The sequence below is a fragment of the Alexandromys fortis genome, unplaced genomic scaffold (assembly GCF_014885135.2).
Source record: "Alexandromys fortis isolate MF-2015 unplaced genomic scaffold, M_Fortis_MF-2015_v1.1 scaffold_209, whole genome shotgun sequence".
NCBI classification, from domain to species: domain Eukaryota; kingdom Metazoa; phylum Chordata; class Mammalia; order Rodentia; family Cricetidae; genus Alexandromys; species Alexandromys fortis.
In genome coordinates this window covers 473,276-500,041 of record NW_026068090.1, presented here as the reverse complement: position 1 = coordinate 500,041, position 26,766 = coordinate 473,276, and the positions used below count along the sequence as shown (strand labels likewise).

The 26,766-nt window shown below is 42.6% G+C and overlaps 1 protein-coding gene across 2 annotated transcripts in view; it reads left to right on the top strand.

Annotated features, from left to right (window-relative positions):
• The first annotated feature begins 217 nt into the window (after nucleotides 1-217).
• The window catches only part of Stim1 (stromal interaction molecule 1), a 182,152-nt gene continuing 155,603 nt past the window's right edge, over nucleotides 218-26,766 (top strand). Inside the window, exon 1 of one of the 2 annotated variants that reach the window (XM_050122524.1) lies at nucleotides 218-943. In XM_050122524.1, the coding sequence (XP_049978481.1) occupies nucleotides 805-943 (139 nt within the window). In that variant the 5' untranslated portion in view covers nucleotides 218-804. The remainder of the gene's footprint in view (nucleotides 944-26,766) is intronic. The other variant, XM_050122525.1, reaches the window with a different exon arrangement.

The window sequence follows — 26,766 nt, the reverse complement described above, 5'->3', positions numbered from 1 at the left end:
CGGTCCTGACGACCAGCAGCACAGGCCGGGTCCCCACGAGACCCCGCCGATTGCTGTGGGCTCCGGCCTGCCGTCTCCAACAGGTTATTCCGGGATAAGCCGGCTCTGGGGCGGGCCCGGGCTTCGCTGGGGGCCGGGCGGCGCGGGGCGGGCCGGCGGTAGAGCACGCCTCCGCCCACCTCGGGCCCGCCCCGCGCCGCCCTCCCGCCCTCCCGGGAGCCGCTGTCCCGGGCCTGGCCCGTGCGCGTCCGCCTGCTGCACCGGGGCACCGGCAGCCGCAGAGGTACGGGACCGGGCGGAGGTGTTGACCTCGGATCCCGGAGCCATCTGTGTCCGCTGGGGCCTGCGGGTCGCACGCTGAAGCCCTAGCTGCTGCCGCTCACCGCTGGCCCGCGGGGCGAGGTCAGGTACCCCCCTTCTCTCTCTCCTTCCTTCTCTCCCTCCCCCACCTCGGTGCGGGCGGGAGATCCTGCCCGCCTCCTCCCGCAGGGGTGCAAGCAGGCTGCGGAGCTGACAGCGGCCCCACAGCCACCCTGCCCAAACTCTCCGGAAGCAGCTAGAGCTCAGGCCGCCGGAGCCCCGACAGGACCCACTGTTGGACCGGAGGCTCTGGTCCTTCAGTGCCCAAACTTGGAGCGCTTGACCTTCGGTTGTCGGAGGAGGCAAGCCCGCAGGTGGCTGTGCAGCTGCGGTGCCGCGAGGCATCTTGCCTGGGAATTGTCGGCTGCATTCCCTGACTCTGGGATTTGCTTCTGGGATCCAAAGGTGTCTACATCAGGCGCATGTTGACTGAGACCTACAGTCATGGATGTGTGCGCCCGTCTTGCCCTGTGGCTTCTTTGGGGTCTCCTCCTGCATCAGGGCCAGAGCCTCAGCCATAGTCACAGCGAGAAGAATACAGGAGCCGGCACCGGGACGACTTCAGAGGAGTCCGCCGAAGCAGGTAAGGCCTTCCTGCTGCGGGCTGGACTGGGCTGGAAGCTTGACTGACTCAACACTGAGTGGCCCGAAGTGGGCAAATTGGAATCTCCGCACACGTGAGGTTGGTGGGGGATGCACACAAAGCACCGTGTACTCTCGGTCGTCCAAGAAGTTCTGTCTAGAAGTCATGCCCAGTGTTACTATTTCCCCGACGACTTTCCTTTGCCCTCCTCGGGATATTTGGTGGTAGTGAGAAGCCTTTGGGGCACCTAGACTTTTCAGATTAGCAAGGTGTCTTGTCCGGAAGAGTAGTCTTCCCAAGTGTTAAAATTGCTTTTAGCCAGTTTCATCACTAGAGGGGGCGGGCGGTGGTGGTGGGCTGGCCACACGGGATGGGCCAGGAAGATCAGGGCTGGGCTGGCTCTGTTTCCTTATAGGCAGGTGTTCAGATATGTTCTAACCGTCGAGAGAATCCTAGCCCTTGTTTCCCATAGATACTCGCTGTCTTTTGGGTTTGCCTATGTGGAATATCAAAGCAAGTCCCAAGGTGGAATCCTGTTTACCACAAGGGAGTTAAATGGCCCTTTCTTGACTTCTCCATAATAAAATATCCCGGACCATTTGTTGGCTTAATCTGTTTCTTCTGAATGATGAGAGTAAGGATTCCATGGTATTATTTTTAATCTGTCCTTACGTTCCTTCTATACTTGTGGAGCCTTGTTCGGCAGCAGTAGCTGTGGTCTATACTCTTGCAGTAGAAAGGAACTTTTGAAAAATACTTTTATTTTCCCACATAGCTTAGAAGTACGTTTGTTCCCGTTTTCTGTTTCTCACCCCTTGTCACTATGATCTGCCTAAACACTGGCCTGAAGGCTTGAGGGTAGAGGAATAGCTGGGATGTTTGAAGATAGGGAAGCTCAGGGAAGGGGTGTCTCAGTGGGTAACTCACGGTGGGCCAAGAGTTCCATGGATTGCATGGTAGTTTTTTTCTTACACTGCCCTCTCTCAACTTTCTTGCCTGGGTTGGGTATGATTTTAGGTGCTTCAAGGGCTGGTTTTCAGATGTTGCCAGGACTGTCTACATGAGCATAGAATTTGGGCTGTTGCTGTTAGTTTAGAGCAGTCTCCCAGGCCGCTGAAGCTTAGCTTAACTATTGTTTCTCACTGGACTATGACGGGAAGGGTTGGTTGAACTGTGAAGTAGCCCTGAGCAGCATTTCTGCTCTCGCAGTAACGACATCCTCATTTCTAATTGGTAATTTATCCTTCTGTTTTCACTTCAGACTATGCATGTTTGACCTAAAATGAATCTTTTTGAAAGGTGTTCTGTACTTTGGATCTGAACTAAAAGGATGCAGCTTTGAGTTTCAGGCAATCACTAGCCTTTAGAAAATTGACTTTTGATGGGGTGTGTGTTTTGCCTGAGGTCAAGAAGCATCCTAGCTTTCCCCAGGAATATCTCATGGCTTGAGTTTATGGAGACATTCCTCATACATCTTATTTTAGAGGACTGGCTATTCCGATTAAGCCATAAAGGCCTCTTTCTTCATCTTTATTTCCTCTTAGTTCACTGGGATGTAGGTTTTGTGGGAATGTAAGTGTCTACCAGTATTGCTTTGTTAGTTTGTCTCCTTGGCTCACTATGGAACTTTGGCTCAGGCAGGGACTTACGTTTTTCAAAGAAGTGGCTCATAGTCTGGGCTCTGCGAAAGGGTTTGGGGAGAAATTGTCTATATAGCAGGGACTCTTGCGGCCTTTCCAACCCCTCTGTATCCACAGAACACAGGAATTTTACTTGTTGAAGCTACCCCCCACCCCTGCTTCTCCTTTTGAGTTAGGGTCTTCAGTAGCCTAGGTGTCGCTGAAGCTGGTCTTGAACTCTTGACCTTCCTGTCTCTACAATTTAAATGCTGGACTACAGGGCATTTTCTCCACCGCTACCACCACCACATTCAGTGTAACTGGTAAATTTCTGTGCTCTGTACAGCTTATATTTTACAGTTACGTGACTTATTCTGCAAAACCTCACAATAGCTGTATTAAAATTCAGGGAAGGGTAACAATCCTCATTGGCCCAGCGAGTAAAGGCTCTGGCTGTGCTTTCTGGTGACCTAAACTCCATCCCTGGAACCCAGGTGAAGGTGCAAGGAAATAACTGTTGTCCTCTGACTTACCATGTGCATCATGGTAAGTGTGCCCACAAATGCACATCATTCATGTATATACCCCCAAATTAAGAGACAGAAAGGGGGCGCTGGGTTCTTTGCTCGGTATTAGAAGCAGGTACTCTGATGCTTACGTCCTGGACTTCTTCCATTTTCTCAGGTCCTATCCTGTTAAAGGAGTGCTAGGCGGGACCTAGAGAATGTTGCTCTCCTCCTGGCAATTAGGCAGGTCCTGGTGACTCTGTATCTGAGTCTGAGAAAAGGGATGCTTTTTTTTTTTCTCTTTTGGAGAGTGTGTTGATGAAAGAATTCTACACCCCCCCCCCCATTTTGGATGTATGTGTAACCATTTCCTTTTAGTTAGTCATAAAATTTGATTCTAAGGATTTTATTAAAATCTTTATAGTGGTCAGGTATGGTGGCACATGGCTTTAGTTCCAGTGCTCAGGAGGCAGAGGTAGAGGAAGCTGAATTTCTGTGAGTTCTAGGCTAGCCTGGTCTACACAGTGATAGGAATACATAGAGAAGACTGCCTCAAAAAAAAGTTAATGGTGCACTAGGGGTATAGCTTAGTGGTAGAGTACTTGGTTAGAGTATGAAAGATCCTGGGTGCCATTACCGGCACCTCTTAAAGACAAAGGAAAAAGAAAGAAAAAAGGAAAAGGAAAGAAAAGAAATACTTAATGACTCGCGACATGGTGTGATGGTGATGGTAGAGATGGGGTCGCAATGATAGCTTCTACACCAAACACTGTTAAAACCCAGCTGGGCATGGGGGCACATGCCTTTAAATCCCAGCATCTCTATGAGTTCAAGGCCAGCCGGTCTATAGAGTTCCAGGACAGGCAGGGCTGTTACACCCAGGAGTCCTGTCTCGAAAAACCAAACCAGAGCAACCCTGACTGGGGATGAATGGTGACCCAGCTGTTAAGAATACTTGTTGCTCCTGCAGAGAATCTGGGTTTCGTTTTCAGTGCTCACATGGTCGCTCACAACCATCCTTAACTCCTGTTCTAGGGGCTCTGCTAACTTCTTATGACCTTTGAGGGCACCCAGCATGCAGATGGTGCACATAAATATGTGCAGGCAAAACACTTAAACACATAAAATAAAAATAAGCATATCTGAAAAAAAATCTCACCATGGAGGCTGAAGTTATGGGTAGCCCAGTTGATAGAGTGCTTGTTTTGTATACATGATATCCTGGGTTTGATCCTCTCTCAACACCAAAACCAAACCAACCCACCCACTAACCAGACCAACAAAATCTCTGAATGTTGAGCTTGCAGTGCTCTCATTGGACAATGGAGAGAACATTTCTTTCACTTTTTACTTTTTAAAAACACCCGAACACCTGTATTAGGTAATTTTCTCCCAAGATCTGTATAGATAGATCTATATGCTGTGTTATTCTAGGGCCTACATTTTTGAAACTGACTCAGAATGAAGATTGGGAATCTCTAGACTCTAGGGTCCTTGCTTTCAGAAACTCAGATGTTTTTCTATAGAATGCCTGTTGTGTGAGAGACCTCAGGTCGAGTCTGGAGTTGTGGCTGCCATGATAGATGGTTTTGAGGGTCTCTAATCAGAAACTGGTTTAGCTGGAATAAGGTCCTGGAGGATAGGCATCTGTGCAGAGTGCAGGCTGTCTTCTCAATCAGCCTCTTTGGAGTGGCAGGTCAGCCCAGCCAGCCCACCCAATTAGTTGCTGCTGCCTCCAAGGCTATAAATGGCCTGGCCATCTTGGTAGCTAAGCTAATTTTAGCTGAGGGTGGCTCCTGGAACTGGGCTGGAGCCAAGAGCAGGTGGGTGGGGCTTGGTTGAAGCTAATACCCTGGGCTGGCAAGAGGGACAAGCTATCCTGGGGAGCTTGGACGTATTGACTTCCAGGCCTCAGTTTTGACAATCACCTTTAGCTAGGTTAATTGATTCAGCAAACATTGAACAGTGCCAGCTCATACGGTATTTATTCAACAAGTGATTGAGTGACCTCTCTGGGTCAGTTACTGTGTATACTTTCTGTGGGGATTTAAGGATGAAGGAAAGAGTTGTCTTCTTTCTTCATGGAAATTATACTCTGTTGGGGAGACAGTTCATAAGCACACAAATAAATACTGTCTTGTGAAAAGTGGATCAGAGGAAAATGCAAATACGGTGCTCAAGGGAATGAGAAGGGACTAGAGACATAGTTAAAGCTTGAACCTGGTGTCTAGCAATTATTACAATCTCCATGCAGCTCTGGCTAGCCTAGAACTTGTCATGTAGACCTGGCTACTCTTGAACTTTAAGAGATCCACCTGTCTCAACTTCCCAAGAGCTAGGATTAAATGCATTTGCCATCACTCCTGGCTCATTATGAATTTAATTTATTCATTTAATTGTTACAGCCAGCTTCTGTGATAGATGTTATCCTTGTTTTATAGGGCAGTAAATTAGAGAGGTTAAATAACTTTCCCAATGTTACACTGACAGTGAAGAGAACCAGGGTTTAAATTCAGGATTCTGGCTCATTTCCTTAGCACTACCTTGGCTACTAAGTTATCTTGCAAAAGTCACAGTAGAGGTGGTGTGTGTTTGTGTGTGTGTGTGTACGAATATACATTCATACAGAAAGCTGTGGGAAGTCCAGGGACCAAGTGACTAAACTTGCCTGGGAGAACTGGGGGAGGCTTTAGAATTTTCCCCATAGTTTTTTTCTCAGATCTTGGGGAGATAAAAAGTGGTTGCTTGATTTATGAGTTAAGAGATGGAAAAAAGCTCAACCTACTTGTTTTATGTGTGAGGAAATGGTTCCCAGAGAGGCACTAGCTGTAAGTCTCATAGTAGGCTATTGGTTGAGAACCTAGACCAGGACGTTTGAGCCAAAGATCCAGACTTAGCTATTCAGTGTGTAAGTCAGAATAATGACAGTTTACTACTTGCTTGTACTGTAGATGGAGCTACCCAATGAGCCTGAGCCTATTTTTTTTTTTTTTTTTGGTTTGAGGAAGAGTTTCATGTAGCCCAGGCTGGCCTGGAGTTTACTGTGTAACCGAGGATAACTCTGAGCTGATTTCCAGCTACTATATCTCTCCCAAGTGTTCAGGTTACAGGTATGTTTTTACCACCATGCCTGGATTTATTTAGGTAATATTAAGAACAACATAATGCACAGACTTCATCAAATTCTAATAGTATAGATTGTGTAGGCAAAGGGAGAAAGATCTGTATAGGCTGTACTAGGCTAAGGTGACCAGAGAGCACTGAAGGAAAGAGGGTGTTGTGGATATCTGGGTGACCAGTGTGAACATAAGGAATCTCACTGTCAGGTGGTTGGGTAAACTAGACAGGTGCTTCTCTGCTGGCTGGCTGTCTCATGGGAGCACTGTAGATAAGAATACAGTCATCTGTGACCATTGCTATGGTCATAATTACCATAACTTTAAAGTAATGATAAATGTAAATACTTTTTTAAGATATCTATAATAATGTACTATTATGTGAGAATATCTATGATTTTGGTTGGTGACAAAAATTATAGGTACTGTTAATATTGTAGTTGACTGCATATATATTACACATATACATATATTTGAAAGAAATACTAACTTGCAGTAAGAGAATATTGAAAATGATGATGTAAGCTGGGTAGGAAGATGCAAGCCTATAATCCCTGGCATTTAGGAGACAGAGGCAGCTTTCAGAGCTTGGGAGACAGAACAGGAAGAGAAGCAGAAGTTTAATGACCATCCTAAGTTACATAGAGAATTGAAGGTCAGCTTTGGGCTACATGAGACTCTGTGTCCAAACAAAACCAAACAGAACAAAGCAAAATAGAAATTTCGTTCCCAGACATGGTGGATCATGTTGGTAATCCCAGAACTTTGGAGGCTGAGACAAGAGGATTGCTGTGAGTTTAAGGCCAGCCCAGGCTATAGACTGCTACCCCTATCTCCAGAAACCTGAAACAAATAACAAATTTATGCTGTTTGTCCCAGGAATGAGGCCTCGTTGAAGGGAGTGGTTTTCTAGGTCTTCACAGAACTTGGACTAAGTTCTCTATGGGGCCTTTGAGTCACATTGCAGAGCGGCTTCATCTGGACATTCTGGTGCGTAACTATCTGTGGGAAATGATTCTCAGGAAACCCAGCAGCTCTGTCTGTCAGGCTCTTGAGGAGGAAAAAGATATCTTATATGGTTTTTTTTTTAAACTGTTTATAAAAAATGGTGAAATACTAAGATAACAAAATATAAAATGTCCGAATGAACATAAGAAATAAACTACTACAGAGTTCTCTTTATTAAACCAAGGATACTTTGTATTCCTTTCTGATATAAATGTGGTACTTTGTATGTCTATTTTCTTCTCTGTAATCTTTGTGAAGAAAGATAGGAGTGGTTGTAATTTTTTTTTTTTCGAGACAGGGTTTCTCTGTGGCTTTGGAGCCTGTCCAGTAACTAACTCTTGTAGATCAGGCTGGCTTTGAACTCACAGAGATCCACCTGTCTCTGCCTCCTGAGTGCTGGGATTAAAGGCGTGGCCACCACCGCCTGGTAGTAATTTGTTTTCATTGTGTCGAGGCTACCCATTGTTGAAGTTTGTTGGAAAGACTGGTAATCAGGGACTGTTTGAATGAGATCTTATTATTTTTTCTCCTTGTAAATGTCTCATGTTTGGGCATGGCCTCAGCCTTTGGAGGTAATATCCAAGTTCAGATCCCTCTTTAATCTTTTTTTTTTTTTCCTTACAAGACAGGGTTTCTGTAGTAATAGGAGCGGCGGACGGGGCTGCGTCCCCGGCACCCCGGCCGCCTGACTAGCTTATGCCCTGAAATAACAACACACAAACTGTATTCATTTAAACACTGCTTGGCCCATTAGCTTTAGCCCTTACTGGCTAATTCTGATATCCCGATCAACCCATCTCTAATAAACTGTGTAGCACCGGTCTTACCGGGAAAGATTCAGCATGTCTGACCTGGTGGCTTGCTTCATGGCATGCGTCTGCCTCAGAGAGCAGAGCTATGGCATCTGCCCGGGAGAGGGGAGCATGGTGTCTCTGAGCTCACTTCCTCTTCCTCCCAGCATTCTGTTCTGTTTACTCCTCCCACCTATGTTTTAACCTATGAGGGCCAGCCAAGCAGTTTCTTTATTTTTTTAACCAATGACCTTCCTCCATCAGGTTTCTCTGTGTATTTCTGGTTCTTCTGGAACTAGCTTTGTAGATCAGGGCTGGCCTTGAAGTCACAGAGATCCACCTGCCTCTGCCTCCTGAGTACTGGAATTAAAGACTTGCACCACCATGCTATAGATATTTCCATTGGTATGGATCTTGGTTTATTGATACAAACTTAAGGTCAATTTTGCTATATGTATGTATATTTCTGCTCTTGATTAAGGTATTATGAATATATAATTAAGAATTATAGGTTAATAGATAGTCATTTATAATAGTCAAGCTTGTAGTCATGTTAGTTAGGTCTTCTAGATATATAGAGACATATTTCAGTTAGGTATTCTTCAAATCTTTCAGACACCTTCAGAATATGGCATTTAAATGTTTTAAGAACTTAGGACTTTTCATGACAATGGGACCCATCTGCTCCTGGCAGCACCAGTTACTTCAAGAGGAAGATGGGCATCAAAGAGGCTCCTTATGGAATTTGCAAGCCGTTGGGCAAGAAACTGCTCTTGCCTGGACTGTTTAACCTGACATGCAGTACCCATAGAGAGATGACTGCTGAACTTGTCTAAAGGTGAGATGATCCTTCAGGGTTCCTGCTTTCTGAAAGAGTCTGCCAAATATTCTGCAGGACAAGAAAAATGTGACGGACAAGCTGCCAATATAGGTGAAACTGTCTTTGAAGTTTCCTGCTTCATGGAAAAGTCCTCCTGGATACTATGGGCCTGTAGGATGAAGATGGATGCCCCAATGTTACAGGAGAACTTTGGGTGACTGTCCAGGCACCGAGATGTCTCTCTCAGTCAGTTGTAGAGGTTTGGAAGTTGCTTATAATGTACTTCTTGTTTACTTAAGTAATATTTTATCTTTCTGGAGTCTTTGATGGAGATGAAGAATAGACAGAAATAAGATAGTTTTTCTTAGTTATAATAAGAGATAAAGTAGATATAAATATTGTAACTCTAATTCTTGTTTGATACCTGTTTTGTTACATGTAAATTTACCATGTTAAAGTTAAAACCTTCCTTTTTATTTAAACAGAAAAGAGGAGGTGATGTGGAATTCCCCTCTGTATGCTGTGATTACCATTGGTGAATAAAAAAACTGGGTTGGCCTGTTGATAGGGTAGAACTTAGGTAGGTGGGGAAAACTAAACTGAATGCTGGGAAAAAGGAGGCGGAGTTAGAGAGAAGCCATGTAGCCCTGCCAGAGACAGACACTGGAACTTTAGCTGGTAAACCACAGCCACGTGGTGATACACAGATTAATATAAATGGGTTAGATTAATATGTAGGAGTTAGCCCATAAGAAGCTAGAGCTAATGGGCCAAGCACTGATTTAATTAATATGGTTTCTATGTGATTATTTCGGTTCTGGGCAGCCAGGAACAAACAAGTAGTGTCTTCATACTACACCACCACCACCGCCTGGCTCTCTTTAATCTTTTATTTATCCTCATTTTTACCATTTTCAAGAAGAATAAAATCTAGCTGGCAGTTTGCCTTCTAGATTTTATAACTAAAAAGGACAGTCTCAGAACAATAACTGGGAATCTGGATCCATGCTGTTTTTAACCAAAACCATTACTCATGGTGAGCTCCAAAGGGATCAGACCTGCTGATCTGGTCCTCAGAACTCTGTCTGCTATAGCCTTGCTCTCGTTATACTGACCAAGATATTTGAATAGTACATACAGCCACTCATTTCCAAGCTGTTCTGGGGATTGGGTCAGTTGTTAGACCGCTTACCTAGCATGCACGAGGCCCTGGGTTTCAGTTTCCAGCACTGCATAAACTCGGCATGGTGGCACATATCTGTAATCCAAGAACTCAGGAAGTAGAGACAGGAGGATCAGAAATTCAAGGTCACCCTTGGCTATGTAAGGAGTTTGAAGCTAGTTTGCGATAAATGAGACAATTACAGTTCTTAGTACAAGGCTTGGTATATGACATACCATACATATTATAAAGTTTGTGAATTTGAATTAGATTATGTTAATTAGTTTGGATTGTACTGTAGTTCACTAGGTGTCTGAAAGCTGAAAAATATTTTCCTTCGGATGGGTTACTTAAAGAAATAAGCTTCATGCTGGGTAGTGGTAGCACACACGTTTAGTCTCAGTATTTGGAGGCAGAGGCAGGTGGATCTCTGAGTTCGAGGCCACCCTAGTCAAAAAGAAAAGAAAGAAAGTTACTCTGTCTTTTTGACCATTGGCGTTAAGTACTGAGATTTAACATCCTAGTATGTCATAACTGGAAGGGGTTTTAGGTAGCATCTCTTATAAATGTCTTATTTTACACTTAAGAAGAACAAATTTGCCAGTGATAGTAGCTAATGTTCTTCAATTCTCACTCAATGTTGTTTCTACTCTGCGGGAGCCTCTCTACTATAACGGATAGTTTGTACAGTGAAGTCTCCAGGACCCAAACAGAAGAGAAGTCCAACTTTTGCTTCTTAGGTCTTACCCAGTTGGAAAGTATTTATAGTAGGTTCAGAAAAATAAGCCCAGCAGTCACACAGAGAAACCCTGTCTTGAAAAACAAACAAACAAACAAACAAACAAACAGTCCATGCATTGGACTAACACAGACTAATGTCTGTGCTCTGTATTACCCTGTTGGCAATATCTCTATAGACTTAACAGAATAGACTTGTGAAGGAGGTGGACCTCATGCCATGTCTTCCCATCGTTTGATTCAGTGGATTGTACTATGGATTTGAAACTTCTGTAGACAGGAATGATGTATAACATCTTAAGCCTTGTAGGGTTACTTGTGGCCACCTAAAAAGTCCCAAGGAGAAGCTTTGTAAGCACTGGAAATCTAACAGTTTCTTTCCTGTTGACAACAGCTTGCTAGGGCAGGCGAGGCTCATTAGAGAAGACTGTAGCTCTGTCATGGTTTTCAGAGTGGAGTAGCTTGTTTTGTGTGAGAGACTATGAAAGGAAAAACCTGAAATGAGCCAACAGCAGTATAACTTTGTTTTCTGCTGGGGAGCTTAGAAAGAGAAGGTGCAGGCCCTGCAGAGTCTCTATTGCTTTCTCAAAGCAGGGTTCCAGCTAGAAAGCCTCTGTGCACTTTCTCTCTGTTCTCTCCATTGCGTTCTTTGGAGCATTTCTATATTTCTTTGTTTTGGTCTAGCAAACATGTGACTTATTCTTATTATTTTTGTCATTATTATTTGTTTTTTTGAGACAGGGTCTCACTATGTAGCTCTTGTTGTCCTGGAACTTATTGTGTAGACCAGGCTGACCTCAAGCTCACAGAAACAGAGATATGCCTGCCTGTGCCTGCCAGGTGCTGGGATTAAAGGTGTGTGCCACCACATCTGGCCAAATATGCTATTTATTGATTCTCTTTCATTTATGTATTTTTGTCTTTTCTTTTTTTTTAATGGTTTCAGTCATGTGCCATGACAACAGATGTCTCCACTCTTTTTTATATGTTTTTCTCCTGTTTCATTTTTTGTTGTTATTACAATAGAATAGTCTTAACTTGTTGATTGTTTAAATCCTCATGCTTTCTCATGCCTATTGAGCCATCTCCCTAGTTCCTCAATTTTTTTTTATTGATTTTTATTGAGCTATATATTTTTCTCCACTCCCCTTCCTTCATCTCCCCTCCCCTTTTACCCTCTCCCATGGTCCCCATGCTCCCAGTTTACTCAGGAGATCTTGTCTTTTTCTACTTCCCATGTAGATTATATCTATGCATGTCTCTCTTAGGGTCCTCTTTGTTTTTTGTTTGTTTGTTTGTTTTTTTAAGACAGAGTTTTACCTTGTAGCTCTGGCTGTCCTGGAACTCATTGTGTAGACCAGGCTGACCTTGAACTCACAGAGATCTGCTTGCCTCTGCCTCTTGAGTGCTGGGATCAAAGGAGTCTGCCACCACTGCCTGCCTTTTTAAATAATTTGTTTTTATTTTATGTATATTGGTGTTTTGCATGTATGTATGTCTATGTGAGGGTGTTGGATCCCATGGAACAGGAGTTAGATATAGTTGTGAGTGGGTGGGAATTGAACCCACGTCCCCTGAAAAAGCATCCAGTGCGCTTAAACACCGAATCATCTCTCCAGCCCCCTCTTGTATTTTTTTTATTATATCAATTTTCTTAACTTCCAGAATGTTTTTCTCCATCTCATTTATTCTTACCTAACCTCAGTGCTCAGTGCTCAGTGCTAGCTCATTTTTGATCAGAGTCTTGTAGCACTTACTATCTCCAGTACTGTGTATGCACTTCACACTTTGCTTATACTTCTTCATTGAGAGACAGTATTATGTGTTGTCAGGAGCATGAAACCAGCCACAGTATTGTAAGACTGAAAGGTTTGGCAGTTAGAAGTACTTGTTTAACCTAGTACTTGTTAAAACAAAACCAAATACTTGGATGTTGGCTTGTTACCTACATTACTATTACTTCAATTTGTTGACCATAGTGTATAAAATGTGTCTGTCACAATGTTGGTCAGAGAGCATATGTTTAGTAGATATTTGTTCAATAAACTAATGAATACACACTAATGAATTAGTCCTTAGAAATTGTAAGAGGGTAGTGAGAGCACCAAGTAAACCAACACTGGTTCCTACAAAGTTTAGGTAAGAATGCCTTGGGATTTGAGGTTGAATTTACTTGGTTGGTGTTCTGAAGTTATGTGGGCATTGTTTTTCTGCCTAGCTGAGTGTTTTATCTTTATTTCTTGAGTGCCTAGGAAGTGACAATTTCGGTCACTCTATGGGGAACTTTTTGCTAGTGCCTTTGGTTGGCAGTTTTTGTTTGAAACAGTCATGGCTACCTTGATCAAGTGGCTGCAGTAGGAATGGAGGAAGGCTAGGCCCCAGAAGGACATGATGCCTGTGGACAAGACTTCCTTGGGTTCTGCTGCTCTATCTTTGGTTCTATGGTCTACACGGGTTTATTTCAGGTCAGACATGAGACAGCCAGATAAACAGAATGAACTTTTAACTGCTTTTCTTAGCCTGGCTTGTGGGATGAAGGAGGGAACCTTCTTTTATGGTCCCCACTGCTGAGCTGGTTGTGTAGAAGGGAGATGGGAGAGTCCTGTGCTGATTGCTTTTAAATGTTACCAGTGATGTTGAGAACTCCTTGGACCTTTTCTTCGAAGAAGATTTCAAAAGAAGACAGCTCATTGTGCTGTCAGCATGGCCCAACTAGAGCAAACCTGATCCTTTCTATGTTGCCTATATTTCCAGAGTTCCTGGTTGCCTTGTGCTGAGCTCTGGTCTAGGTAATGACCAGAAATCTTTCTGGCAGGCAGGCAGGCAGGCAGGCAGGCAGGCAGGCTGGCAGGCTTCCAAATCTCATGTGTCTTTAATTTTTAAAGTGTGATTCAGTAGTTCTGTACTTGTTTGGCCTCTCTGGGTTATCTTAGGCTCTCAAGAAGCTCTCAGAACTCTCGTCACTACAGTGTGTGTTAAAGCAAATGTGCTCATGTTTGCCAAGTTCTCAGAGCCAGATTCTAAAATATACCAGCCAGGGAAGATGGGTGCCCTTCATGCTTATCTCTCCCTAGGTTAGAAATCTGTGCTTTATGTTGTATGTTCCTGGAAGGTCAAATTTTCAGTGATCTTGTTTTGAGAAACTTGCTGATAGGGGCAAGATCACTGGAACTCATACTTCATATCTCTAAAGAGATAAATATGTAATTCACACAACTCTAATAACTTACCTGGGCAGTGGTAGTGCACACCCTAATCCCAGCACTCGGGAGACAGGCTGGTGGGCCTCTGTGAGTTTGAGATCAGCCTGGTCTGAGTTCCGGTTACACAGAGAAACCCTGTCTTGAAAACCAAATGATAAGTATGATGATGATAGGTAGGATTTCTGGAGCTTCTGGGTAGGTGTTTTACTACTATACAGCAATCGTTACTGTTGTATAGTGTTCACTGTGTTTCTGAGAACTTAGGGTAATTTTCTCAAGATGACTAAATTGGGATTTGAATTGAGCTTTATCTGATATCAAGACCAATAGGAATTCTAGTTTTGCTTAAATTCTAGTTTGTTTTCCCTCCTATGGAGGGATTTAAGTAAAGATAAGCATTTTGACTAGAAACGTACCACTATTAGTAGTGTTAGTGTACTCCACCGTGGAAGTGTCCTGAAAGAAGCTAAAATTAGGAGTTTGGGGGCTGTAAAGAGAGAAAGATCGACTGTTTTATTTATGAATTTTGAGTGTTACTTGGTGAAGTATTTAGCTGCTGTGAGTATTTTTTATTCAGTTTGTATCTTCCAAAAACTAGTGCTCTGGTTGGGTTGTTCTAGGTAGAAGACTTAGGATAGTGACTAGACCCACTATACTTCAGTTATGCCCCTTGTACATGTGTGTGTGCATTTGCAGGCGAGAGTGTTTGAATGCTAGTGGTAGCTGGGTGTCAAGTCCCCTGGAACGGGAGTTGAAGGCTGTTGTGGCCACCCAACTGTACTGGCAGCTGAACACAGGCCTCTTTGAGAGCAGTATGCAGTCTAACCACCATCTACCCAGCCCCATATAATATTTTAAGTAACTTGACAAATACTGGGCTTATATCCCAGGTTGACTTCAGTGTAGCTGAGGAGTTTCCTGCTTCTACTTGAGTATTGTGATTATAGGCATGTATTTGTCTGTTTTTTTCTTTCAGTGTTGGGGATTGAACCCAGGACCTTATGTATGCTAGGCGGGCATTCTACCACTACTATATCTCTAGCTCTCCTTTGAGTTTTGAAATTACTTCTAATTTTGAGGACCTCCCCTCTCTCCTTTAAAGTATAAGCATTGGAGTCAATGAGATGACTCAGTAGGAAAAGCACTTGCTGTACAAACCTAAGGATCTTTGTTGCCATCCCGGGAGCCCATGTAAAAGTGGAAGGAGACAGCCAGCTCCCCAAACACACACATACACACACACACACACACAATTAAAAATCAAGTACAACCAGGCATGGTGGTGCACACCTTGAATCCCAGCATCTGGGAGGCAGAAGAAGTGGATCTCTGTAAATTCAAGACCATGAGTGGTCTACATAGTGAGTTCTAGGATAGCCAGGGCTATACAGAGATACCCTGTCTCAAACAAATGCAAAAAAAGCAAGTATAAGTATTTCTAAAATAGTAAAATCCATGAGCTAATATAAATATTTAAAATGATATAAAAATACATGTATTATTTTGATGAGGTTACTCCTGAACTGAGGGATCAAACTTGCCTTTGCTCTCTAGAATTCTAGTATGAATCAGGTTGGGAAATAGTTACTATGAGAATGAGCTACAGTAGGACTCTGGGTTGGGAGAGAGCAGTTCTGTTAGCTAAGTTCATCTGTCTATGAAGGATGTCAGAATCTCAAGACATGCTAGACACTGCCTGTCTTGTAGCTCCTGCTCGGCTGTTCTTCTGAGCTGAACATGTGCCTATACTATATTCTCACATAGAACTGGGAACTTGGTGAGTCTGATTCCCTAAAGAATTCAGTGATGAAAATTAGGACATTTGAATAGATCTAATTGGTTGAACTGTGTGAAGGGCAGAGGCTTTCCCTGGGGACCCTTTTTAATCTCCTATGGTTATAGATTTTTAAGGTTGAACTAATTAAAACATGTTGGCAGCTGGACTCAATACTTTTTTCCTTGCGTTAGGTTTTGTTTCAGCCTCCTGGAGTTCTAGCAGTTGCTAAAAGACTGCCTTTCTTGAGGAGCAGAGGAGTGGTTTCTATTTCCCCATGTACTACATATACTATGATGTAACGTCTGTCCAGTATAGGCTGCCGGACAACTCATAGTGGAATGAAATGTGTTTTGAGACCTGGACTTGCTATTCTAAGATGCCCTTGAGGTTGATTTCTTATTTTGCTGTGTCTCCCCCAACTGCCGATGGGTTTATTCTGTTAGCTGGCAAGTAATTTCTCTTTCCTTGGTGTGTGTTCCTGCTCTAACCAGAAAAGTGGATTATTTAGCCCCACCATGTGTCAGGTCAGGCTAGTCATGTTTACACAACTATTTTTTTTTTGAGGTATGCTTCACAATGCCCGTGTTATAGATGAGAAAATGGATTCAGAGAAGGAAAAGAACATGCCTGATGGTCATTACAGCTTGCTACCATCAAATCAGAATTCAGAAATCTATTAAGCTTCTGGTTACTTTCCCCAAGGTAGTGTAAATGGCCTCATGCCTTTGTTGGTTTCCAGTCAATTGTTCAGACTGATCATGGACCTCTAGGCTCAATGACCTTATGTGTCAGCCTCCCCAAGCAGCTGGGATGGTGTACTTACCCCCGTGCTTGTCCTCGAATCCCCTTATCCTTCTAAACAGCTAACTTCTCAATTTCAGGAAGTCCTCTCTGATTTCTAACGTCCAACACTGATTCCTCTGCTTGCCTTATCTGACCGCTCCTATTCTTTCAAGGAGAACTGAATGAAGTTGTAAGGTTGGGATCTCAGTTGTCATGACAGACTCATGAAAGTCTTGGGCAGAATCTTGGCTAGCTCTTTGAGTAAAGCCCAGCCTGTGCTTTGCTAGTGTGCTGCTTTATTCCAGATGCAGTGGATCTCTATGCAAGGGCATTCTGGTTCTCCAGAGGTAGGTATCACTTCCTTTGGGGTATTTTTCTTGGTGTTTGGCTTTAAAGTTGTCCTTGCAGATAGTAGAGCTAGGCTCAGTGGTATCTGGGTAGAGAAGTATAATGAAGTTTAGTTGCTGGATTATGCCTACTCACTGTGTTATTTGCTGCTTTTATTTACTTATTCATTTATATTAACCCAGCTTTTGGGACGATACTTCTGTAACGTTCACACTCTGAAATGCATCACTTCACAGAGTAAATGGCTTTCCTGGAAGAGGTAAGCATGTGTAAAGCCATTTTTAAAATTAGTTGAATTTTCTTTCTCAGTGACTGGAAAATAATTATAAAAGTATTTTTTTAAACTGGATAGTGGTGGTGCACACTTTTAATGTCAACACTCGGGAGGCAGAGGCAAGTGGATCTCTGTGAGTTCGAGGCCAGCCTGGTCTACCAAGCAAGTTCTAGGACTGCCAGAGCTACACAGAGAAAACCTGTCTGGAAAAACAAAAACAAAACAAAAAGTATTTTTTGGCACTTGTCTATGAAAAAAGGATTTTTTTTTTTGGGCTGGGCGGTGGTGGAGTATGCTTTTAGTACCAGCACTTAGGAGGCAGAGGCAGGCAGAGGCAGACCTCTGAGTTTGAGGCCAGCCTGGTTTTCAATCTAGTTCCAGGAAAACAAAAAGTTTTTTTTTTAAAATTATTTTTAATTATGTGTAGGTTGTGTGTGTCTGTGTGTGGGTATGTACATGTGAGTGCATATGTCCTTGGAGCCAGTGGTGTCAAATCCTTTGGAGCTGAAGTTGCAGATGGTTGTGAGCTGCCTGAGTGGGTGCTGGGAACTGAACCCTGGTCCTTTGGAAGAACAACAAGTGCTTTAAATTGCTGAGCTATTTCTCCAGCCCATCCCCACCCCCAATTTTGAGGCAAGGTCTCTCTATTCCCTGGCTGGACTGGAAGTCACAACATAGTCCAAGCTTGCCTTAAACTCAGAGAGATCTGCCCGGCCCTTTCAAGTGCTGAGACTAACCCCCAAATAGATGCTTTATTTTTTCTTTTAAATTTATTTATTTATTATGTATACAGTATTCTTGGTATTCTGTCTGCATGTATGCCTGCAGGCCAGAACAGAGGCACCAGATCTTATTACAGATGGTTGTGAGCCACCATGTGATTGCTGGGAACTGACCTGAGGACCTCCGAAGGGCAGGCAGTGCTCTTAACCACTGAGCCATCTCTCCAGCCCTAGATGCTTTATTTTTACCATGAAAAAAGTTTTCTCTTTTGGGAACAAATTGCAAATTGGACCATAATTAAATATAGTAAAACATTTTATAGGAAAAGTGGTAAGATTTAATATTAATAAAGTAAATTCTTCAATTGGATGATACATAGCAGATTTTTTAATTTTTTAATTTTTATTTTTTGTAAAGATAGGGTTTTGCCATGAGCCTTGGTTGACCTAGAACTGGCTCTGTAGACCAGGGTGGACTCAAACTCAAAGAGATCTGCCTACCTCTGCCTTAAAGGCATAAATCCCCATTGCCTAGCCACATAGCAGATTAAAAACAAAACAAAACAATGCCAGCCTGGTCTGCAAAGTGAGTTCCAGGACTGCCAGGGCTATAAAACAACAATATCAAAAAAAAAAAAACAAAACAGAACAAAGCAAAACAAAACAAAAACAAAAACAAAAAATTGAGACAGTTTCTTATGTAGTTCTAGGTTGTCCTGAAGCTTTCCGTGTAGCTGAAGCTAGATTTGTAATCCCTTCAGCCTTCACCTCCCAGGTGCTGGGATTATAGATGTATGCCACTTTGGTCTTAGCAAGAAGGTTTTTGTTACTACTTATTTATTTTGATATAAAGGGAAATCTGAACTAGCTTGGTGACACAATACCCTTCTGGTTTGTCTGCCCTGAAGAACTTGAAGCACTCTTAGGAGGGGAAAGGAATGCATTCTGAGATTAGAGAGCCGTGTGGTAGCTGAGTTCCTCTCCTAAGTGCACCCGTAGGCTAGTAATTAGCGTTCTAGGTATCAGTTTTCCTGTTAAATGATAATAATACCTATCTTGTTTAATTTTAGGGGACTAAATAAAATTATTTATTTGAAAGTGTTTTGAAACCCTGAAATACTTTTATTTTCATACTTACTAGGTAGCTAGAACAGATTTGCTAACATTTCAAGGAAGCTTTTGACTTAAGATATGGCTTGAAGTAGATGGGAGGAAAGATAGAGAATTAATGGATGCACAGTTGAACATTGTTTGGGCAGCAGCTCTGGTGAGAGAAAGGCATGCATTCATGCCTGTAGTTTGTATCTATTTTATTCTGCCAAGTGGAAGAGAAAGAAACTGGTAAAATATAGAAGTTGCTTGATTTAGTATGAAAACTCCATAAAGAGGGATTCTTGTCTGACTCAGATGTTGCTGTATATTCACCCAGGAGTGGTGCCTAGTAAGTAATAAACTCTCAGTAAATATTTGCTTTAAAAAAGAGTTAAGTTTTGGAGTCAGAAAGCCTGGGTTAGTGTTTGGGTTCTGCGCTCTCCTAGCTCATTCTTCTGGAATGGTCACTCAGATTTTTCCCTTCCTTCCTTCCTTCTTTCTTTCCTTCCTTCCTTCCTTCCTTCCTTCCTTCCTTCCTTCCTTCCTTCCTTCCTTCCTTCCTTCCTTCCTTCCTTCCTTCCTTCCTTCCTTCATTTCTTTTTGTTTTTTTCAAGACAGGGTTTCCCTGTGTAACAGTCCTAGCTGTCCTGGAACTAGGTCTTGTAGACCAGGCTGGCCTTGAACTCACAGGGATTCACGTGCCTCTGCCTCGAGTGCTGGGATTCAAGGTGTGTGCCACCACTGCCCGGCCCATATTTTTCATTTTTAAAACAAGACTAGGATGGAGCTGGAGAGATGGCTGAAGAGTTAAGAGCATTGACTGTTCTTCCAGAGGACCCAGGTTCAATTCCCAGCACCCACATGGCAGCTTACATCTGTCTGTAACTCCAGTTCCAGGCAATTTGACACCTTCACACCAATGTACATAAATTTAAAGAAATTATTTTTAAAAATGAGATTAGGATTAGATGCCATACAAAGTCATTAGGAGGCTCAACCAAGAAACCAAGCATTTAAGAACCTTTCTCTAGGGTCTGGAGAGATGTAAGTTCAGTTGTAAGGGCTCTTACCCCATCTTTAGCCTTGAAGAGTACCAGGTACTCAAGAGCACAGACATGTATGCAGGTAAAACACCCATACATATAAAACGTAAAAAAGAAATCTTCTATAAAGATTTGTATAAAGTCTAACATGTAGTTCTTAATAGTTTTTTTGATCTTCCCTTTCTGGTTCATAAAGTGTAGTGGATGGACCAATGAAGAAGCAGAACCACTTGTGAGGTTAGCCTTACAGGTTTGATCTAACAATGTCTTTTTAATGCATGAGCTCAGAACTCATACATTATGATTATTTACAGGGAACTGCCTGGGATTAAACAGGGTCTTAGAATTAATATCTTCTGCTTTTATGGATCTCCTAGGATCTTAGTAAGAGGGTTTGAATCTTGTGCTTTCAAAGGTTCCATTACACTGTAGTTTTGTAAAAAAAGTTGTTTGAGAAAAAGCAACTTCCACTGAAGACTAGACTTAGTTGATTTGGTTTAGGCTCTTGTAGTTAGCTGTCAGCTTCTCCACCCATTAGACCCACCAATAATTAACTGACTTTGAGAACATGTATTCAACTTGACTTCTGTTCCAGATCAGTTGTAAATTCTCTGAGGGGTTGGAGCAGAGCATGTTCACTTGGTTTAATCATGTATTTATGAGTTGACCTTTCCTGTTGAAAACCTCATTTTGCTCTCATGCCTGAGTAACTCTAGCAAGCTTAACCTAGTGTTCCTGAAACTTCTGGAAGTTGTGATAGGTTTGCCTGCCCTTGTCAAATATACACAAAGGCAGTGAGATTTATCTGCTACTCAGAGAGGAGACAGAACCTTTTTCTTTTGTCCTGCCTGTGGCTTTAAAGCACTGGGATAGTCATTCTCCTCTTTCTGGTAAGCATTTTAGATCTTGGAACTTTTTCTTCTGGTTTGTTTCTTGGGAAGTCAAATAAGCAGAGAGAAATTATTTGGCCATTAAGCAGAAGGGCTTCTATTTATTTATTTTAAAGATTTATCTATTTAGTTAGTTATATTTTGTGTATATGAGCCTTTTGTATGCATTTAAGTGCACTGTGTATATGCCTGGTGCTTTAGGTGGGTCTTCTTTCTATGTGTTGCTTTCATTGGTTAATTAATAAAGAAACTGCTTGGCCTGATAGGTCAGAATATAGGTGGGCAGAGTAGACAGAACAGAATGCTGGGAGAAAGAAGCAGAGTCAGGCTGACGCCATGGAGCCAGTCGCCAGGTCAGACATGCTAAATCTTTACCGGTAAGCCACCATCTCGTGGTGCTACACAGATTATTACAAATGGGTTAATCAAGATGTGAGAATTAGCCAATAAGAGGCTAGAACTAGGGAGCTGGAGAGATGGCTCAGAGGTTAAGAGCATTGCCTGCTCTTCCAAAGGTCCTGAGTTCAATTCCAAGCAACCACATGGTGGCTCACAACCATCTGTAATGAGGTCTGGTGCCCTTTTCCGGTCTGCAGGCATACACACAGATAGAATATTGTATACATAATAAATAAATAAATATTTTTAAAAAAAGAGGCCAGAACTAACGGGCCAGGCAGTATTTAAATGAATACAATTTGTGTGTTGTTATTTCCGGTGTAAAGCTAGCCGTGTGGGAGCCGGGCAGGACAAAAAGCAGGCCTGCCAGCTTCATCACTACATGTAAGCAGGAAGAAGGCACTGGAGTCTCTGGCGCTGGCATTGCTGATGATTGTTAGCCTCCATGTGGTTTCTGGGAACCAAACCTGGGTCCTCTATAAGAGCATGCAGGTGCTCAAGGAAGCCAGAGGGTGCCACTCCAGTCCCAGGGCTTCTTTAAAAATATTTATCTTATTATTATTTTAAAAATTTTGTTTATGGCAGTTAAATTAGTTAGAGACTACTGACTGCTACATACGTGACTCACAACTCTCTGAAGCTCCAGTTCCATCAGGGAATTTGACATCTTTTTCTGGCTGCTGTGAGCACCAGGCATGTGTGTGGTACACATACAGACAGGTAGGCAAAGCATCCATATACATACAATTAAAAATTATGTGTGTTAATGGCCATGGAGATCAGAGGTGTTAGATCCCTTGGGAGCTGGAGTTAAAGGTGTTTGTAAGCTGTCTGATGTGGGTTCTGGGAACTGAACTCAGGTCCTCTGAAAGAGCAGTGTTTGCATGTAGCCACTAAGCCATCTCCTCAGCTCCAGAAAGGGCTTCTTACTGGTGAATTGAAGACTCTTGGCAAGAAGAATGAAAAGAATGTGTTTCTGGATGGCATAATCAAGCTTTGGGTAAGTTAGAGTTAGTTTGAATGTGAAGTGGGCTTTCTGAGAGAGTTCTGGACTCGCCTTTAGTGTCCTCCTCTGGGACTTAGCATTGCCACAGGGGAGACGTCAATGTGGGTCAAGGAGAAGGGGAAGTAGGGTTGAGGAGATAGGAGATCAGGGAAGAAAACGTCCTGACCTTTTCTTCTGCTGGGTGTTTTACCTCAGTTCTCCTCTAAGCTTGATGACGGCGTTGAGGAGGCAGCTGTCATTAGTCCTGTTTTATAGGCACTGAACAGAGAGCTAAACAACTTTCCCAAGCTCACAAATTTAGTGAGTGATAATAGTAGTAAATGTTATTTATGGGAGCTTGAATGGTACAGATTTCTTTTTTAAAAAACAATTTGTCATTTTAATTAATGTATATGTGTGTGTGCCTATGTGAGTTTTATGTGCACCACATGCATGCATGTGCCTGAGGGAGCCAGAGGGTGTCAGAACCTCTGAAACTGGATTTTCTGGTGCTTGTGTGTCACCAGATAAAGGTGCTGGGAACTGAACCTAGGTCCTCTGCAAGAGCAGAGAGCATTCTTAACCACTGAGCTATCTCCCTAGTGACCAAATTTCTCTTTTGATCTTATGAAGGATTAGTATTATTTTAGCACTAGAATTAGAAAGCTTTGGCTACTTGCAGAAGGTCACTCATCTTACAGTGGTGGTGTAGGGATTAAAACAAGGTCTGTCTGATTACAGAGCTTGTCTAGAGTCATACCACCCTAAATGTACTTGTTCTTGTCTGATTACAAAGCTTGGTGTCCCAATGTCTGCATTAGTTACTTTTCTCATTGCTGTGACAAAGAAACATTTTAAAGGAGGAAAGACTTATTTTGGTTCACAGTTTGAGAGGAAATAGTCCATCATGGCTGGGAAGTTGTAGTAGTGGGAAGATGCAATGGCTAGCGGCTTGCTCACAACTTGGTGAACCAGGAGGATGCAGAGAGGTTGGTATAGAAGTGGAGTTGTGTTATATGAAGCCTGCCTCATAATTACCCGCTTCCGGGGCTGGAGAGATGGCTCAGTGGTTAAGAGCATTGCTTGTTCTTCCAAAGGTCCTGAGTTCAAATCCCAGCAACCACATGGTGGCTCACAACCATCTGTAATGGGGTCTGGTGCCCTCTTCTGGCCTGCAGACAGAATATTGTATATATAATAAATAAATATTTAAAACAAAATAATTACCCGCTTCCTCTAGCTAAGTTCTACCTCTTAAATGTTCCAGAATCTCTTGAGACAGTACCATCAGCTGAGTACCAAGTCTTTTATGAGCTGTGGGGCCATTTTATGTTTGGTGTCCATGTCATTGTTCAAGAGGAGGAGCTGAGAGTCATGAGAGTCAGGCACATGTCTTATTTTTTCCTTTACCCCATACTGTATGATAGTGTCTACTATATTATTAGTAGCCAATAAATATTTCCAATAAGACCTGGCTCTGATGTCCACTCATAGCTCATGTTATCTGCCTTGACTCCCTGTTTTCATTTACATCCTGTCATAGGTTTTATTCTATGGATATGAGTGTTGTGCCTGCCTGTATATATGTGCAGCATTGTACCTTGTGCTCTTTATCCCTGAGTCATCTCTCCAGCACTTGCTGTTGGCATCTTGTGTCAGTTTCTCAGCTGTCTATCTGCTTTTCACCTTGGCTCTACCCTACTCATCAGTTTAGCTACTTTTCCGTTGCCATGAAGAGACACTATAACCAAAGCAATTTATAAAGGAAAACATTTAATTGGGTGGGGGACTTGCTTACAGTTTCAGAGAGTCAGTCTGTGAACATCATGGTAAGGAGAACAGTGGCAGGCAGGCGCAGTGCTGTAACAATAGCTGAGAGTTTATATTTGATCCGTCAAACAGGAGTCAGAGAGGGTGTGGGAAGGGAGAAGGAGGGAGAGAGAAATGGGCCTGACATGGGCCTCTGAAACATCAAAGCCCACTTGTAGTGAGCTGTCTCCTTCAACAAGGACACACCTTTTACTCCTTTTCAAACAGTTTCACCAACTGGGGACCAAGCGTTCAAATATACATGAACCTCTGGGGGCCTTTCTCATTCAGACCACAACATCTTTTGTGACTTCCCTGATCCCCAACACATAGCATCTGTGCAGCACTATTGTCCTCTTCCATCTTCATCCTTCTTACCTCTGGTTACATTTGCTTCTGCTGTTGTTCTCTATCACTCTCCAGCAGTAGTTATTTTGTTTTCTGTAGTTTTCCTACAATCCCAGATACTTCTCTTTGCACACTATGATTTGTACTTTCTTATATAATATTTTATTTTTATTTTTAAATTTATTTTGATTATTTTATATATATATAAAGGTGTTTTGCCTGCGTGTATGTCTATGCAACATATGCATGCCTGGTGCCTGGGCAGAAGAGGGTGTCAGATTCCTAGAATGAGTTACAGTAGTTGTCAACCAACATGTGGGTGCTGGGAAATGAATCCAGCTTCTCTGGAAGAACAGTCAGTACTTTTAAGGCTGAGGCATCTCTCCAGCCCCCTACATCTGGTTCCCTTCTGTCTGTCAGACCTCCCTCCCTCCCTCCCTCCTTCCCTCCCTCCCTCCCTCCTTTCTTTCTTTTTCTTCTCCTCCTTTCTCTTATTTTCTTAATTTTTATGTTACAGGGTTTCTTCTGTCCTGGAACTCGATTTGTAAACCAGGCTGGCCTCAAATTCAGAAATCTGCCTCCCTCTGCCTCCTAAGTACCAGAATTAAGGTGTGAGCCATTTCATTTTCTCTTGGTTACGGGGACATTAATCTTCTCTCGGCCAGCCACTGGTGGCTGTGTCATCATAATGTCCCTTCAGACTGATTTGTACTCTGCATTTTACAAAGCACTCTTCTACTCCAGACATGAGAAACTGAGGCATGACAACAAAGGATTACTATCTCTTTATTATACAGAGAAAAAAAACATATTTAATTAGGGCAAAACTGAGCTAAAATTTAGATCTACTGATTTCTGGTTTAGTGTTTGTCTGCAGTCCCCTCCACAGCTGTGCTTTTTCTTGCCTTTTCACCTGTTGCCATCCAAGGTAGAACATCAGTCTTATAGTTTTCAGCAGACTTGGTTGCTGGGTGTGTCGGTGTAACCTCACGAGCAATTCCAGATATCTCCTGATGGCATCCATCTGTGTTCTGTGCTGCTGCTAGCTGAGAGTCTGACCATGTGGCTGTGGCCACTAGGATTAAGAAGCATTGGATTACTCTTTCACGAAGATCCAGGAAACAGAACATGATGTGTGATTCTGGGAGTTATACAACAATGGAAGCAGTCAGATCAGAGTTTGAGATCTGGCTTTTCTGTTATGAGTTTTGTGACCCTCGGTTACTCATTAATCTCACCAGGACTATTGTGAGAATTTATTCAAGGGCCACAGATTGGTCCTGAAAAGGTGGCTCAGTGGTTGAAATCTCGTTTCTCGCCCAGAGGATCTGGGTTTGATTCCCAGCACCCTCATGGTATTTCACAACTGTCTGTAGTTCCAGTTCCAGGGGGATCCAGTGCTCTTTTCTGGCTTCTGTGGATGCCAGGCATGCACATGGTATATAGACAATCTTGTAGACAAAATACTCAAGCACATAAAAACAAAACAAATCCAAAATAATTTGTTGATGTTTTTTATTTTCAGTATTATTTGAAGTATAGCTTTCCTGAAGGGCACAAGGAGCCAGTTGTGTTTCTTACTTTCATGGGTTATTCCTGGAGTCAGCATTAGTAACAACATGTAACCTGGAAGCCTGTTGACTAACAGTACTCAGACACTCACATCTCCTCACTCTCCTAGCCTCTCGACGGCAAGGAAAACAACTTACAGACAGTGGGGCATAGTTTCAGTGTCAATTATTGGCAGTAAAATTTTTGTTTTTGTGAAGGAGTTTGGCATTAGAATTGTTGTTTCTGTAAAGTCAAGAACTTAATTGTTACCGAGAAATTTTAGTTATTTCTGAAGCTAGATATGGTTCCCAAGCTATTTGTTAAGCACTTCTATATTCTTCCTGAATTCTCACCTTTCTCCCTGAAGGAAAATTAGGTCCAGCTCATTGTGCAATGGTGGTGTCTTTTACTCTAGACAGCTGTTTTAGGAGAAGTCAGCCAGGGTGTGTCTTCTACTCCAGAGGCGTGACCTGCATGTGCTGTGGGGAAACAGGGTGAGACACATGGACAACTTGGATTTTATTTAAAAGGGAGCTTCCTTTTTCTTTGGAGCTTTTTAAAATGCCTAACATACAGGAAATGACTAGAAAATATGACCAAGGTAACATTGCTCATTGCTAAGATGCCAGGTTTGGATGATTGAAGGATGTCGAGAAGGTTGGCGTCCTGAAGAGACATAAAGGCATAGTTAGATGGGGAAACGTTTGTAACTTGAGTTTTTCATTTTATTAGAGCATGGTACCATTAGGTGTTTTTTTCTTTTTAATTGAATTGATAGTTACATGACAACCAGATGGGGCAGTTTATGCCTGTAATCTAGCACTTGGGGGGCAGAGACA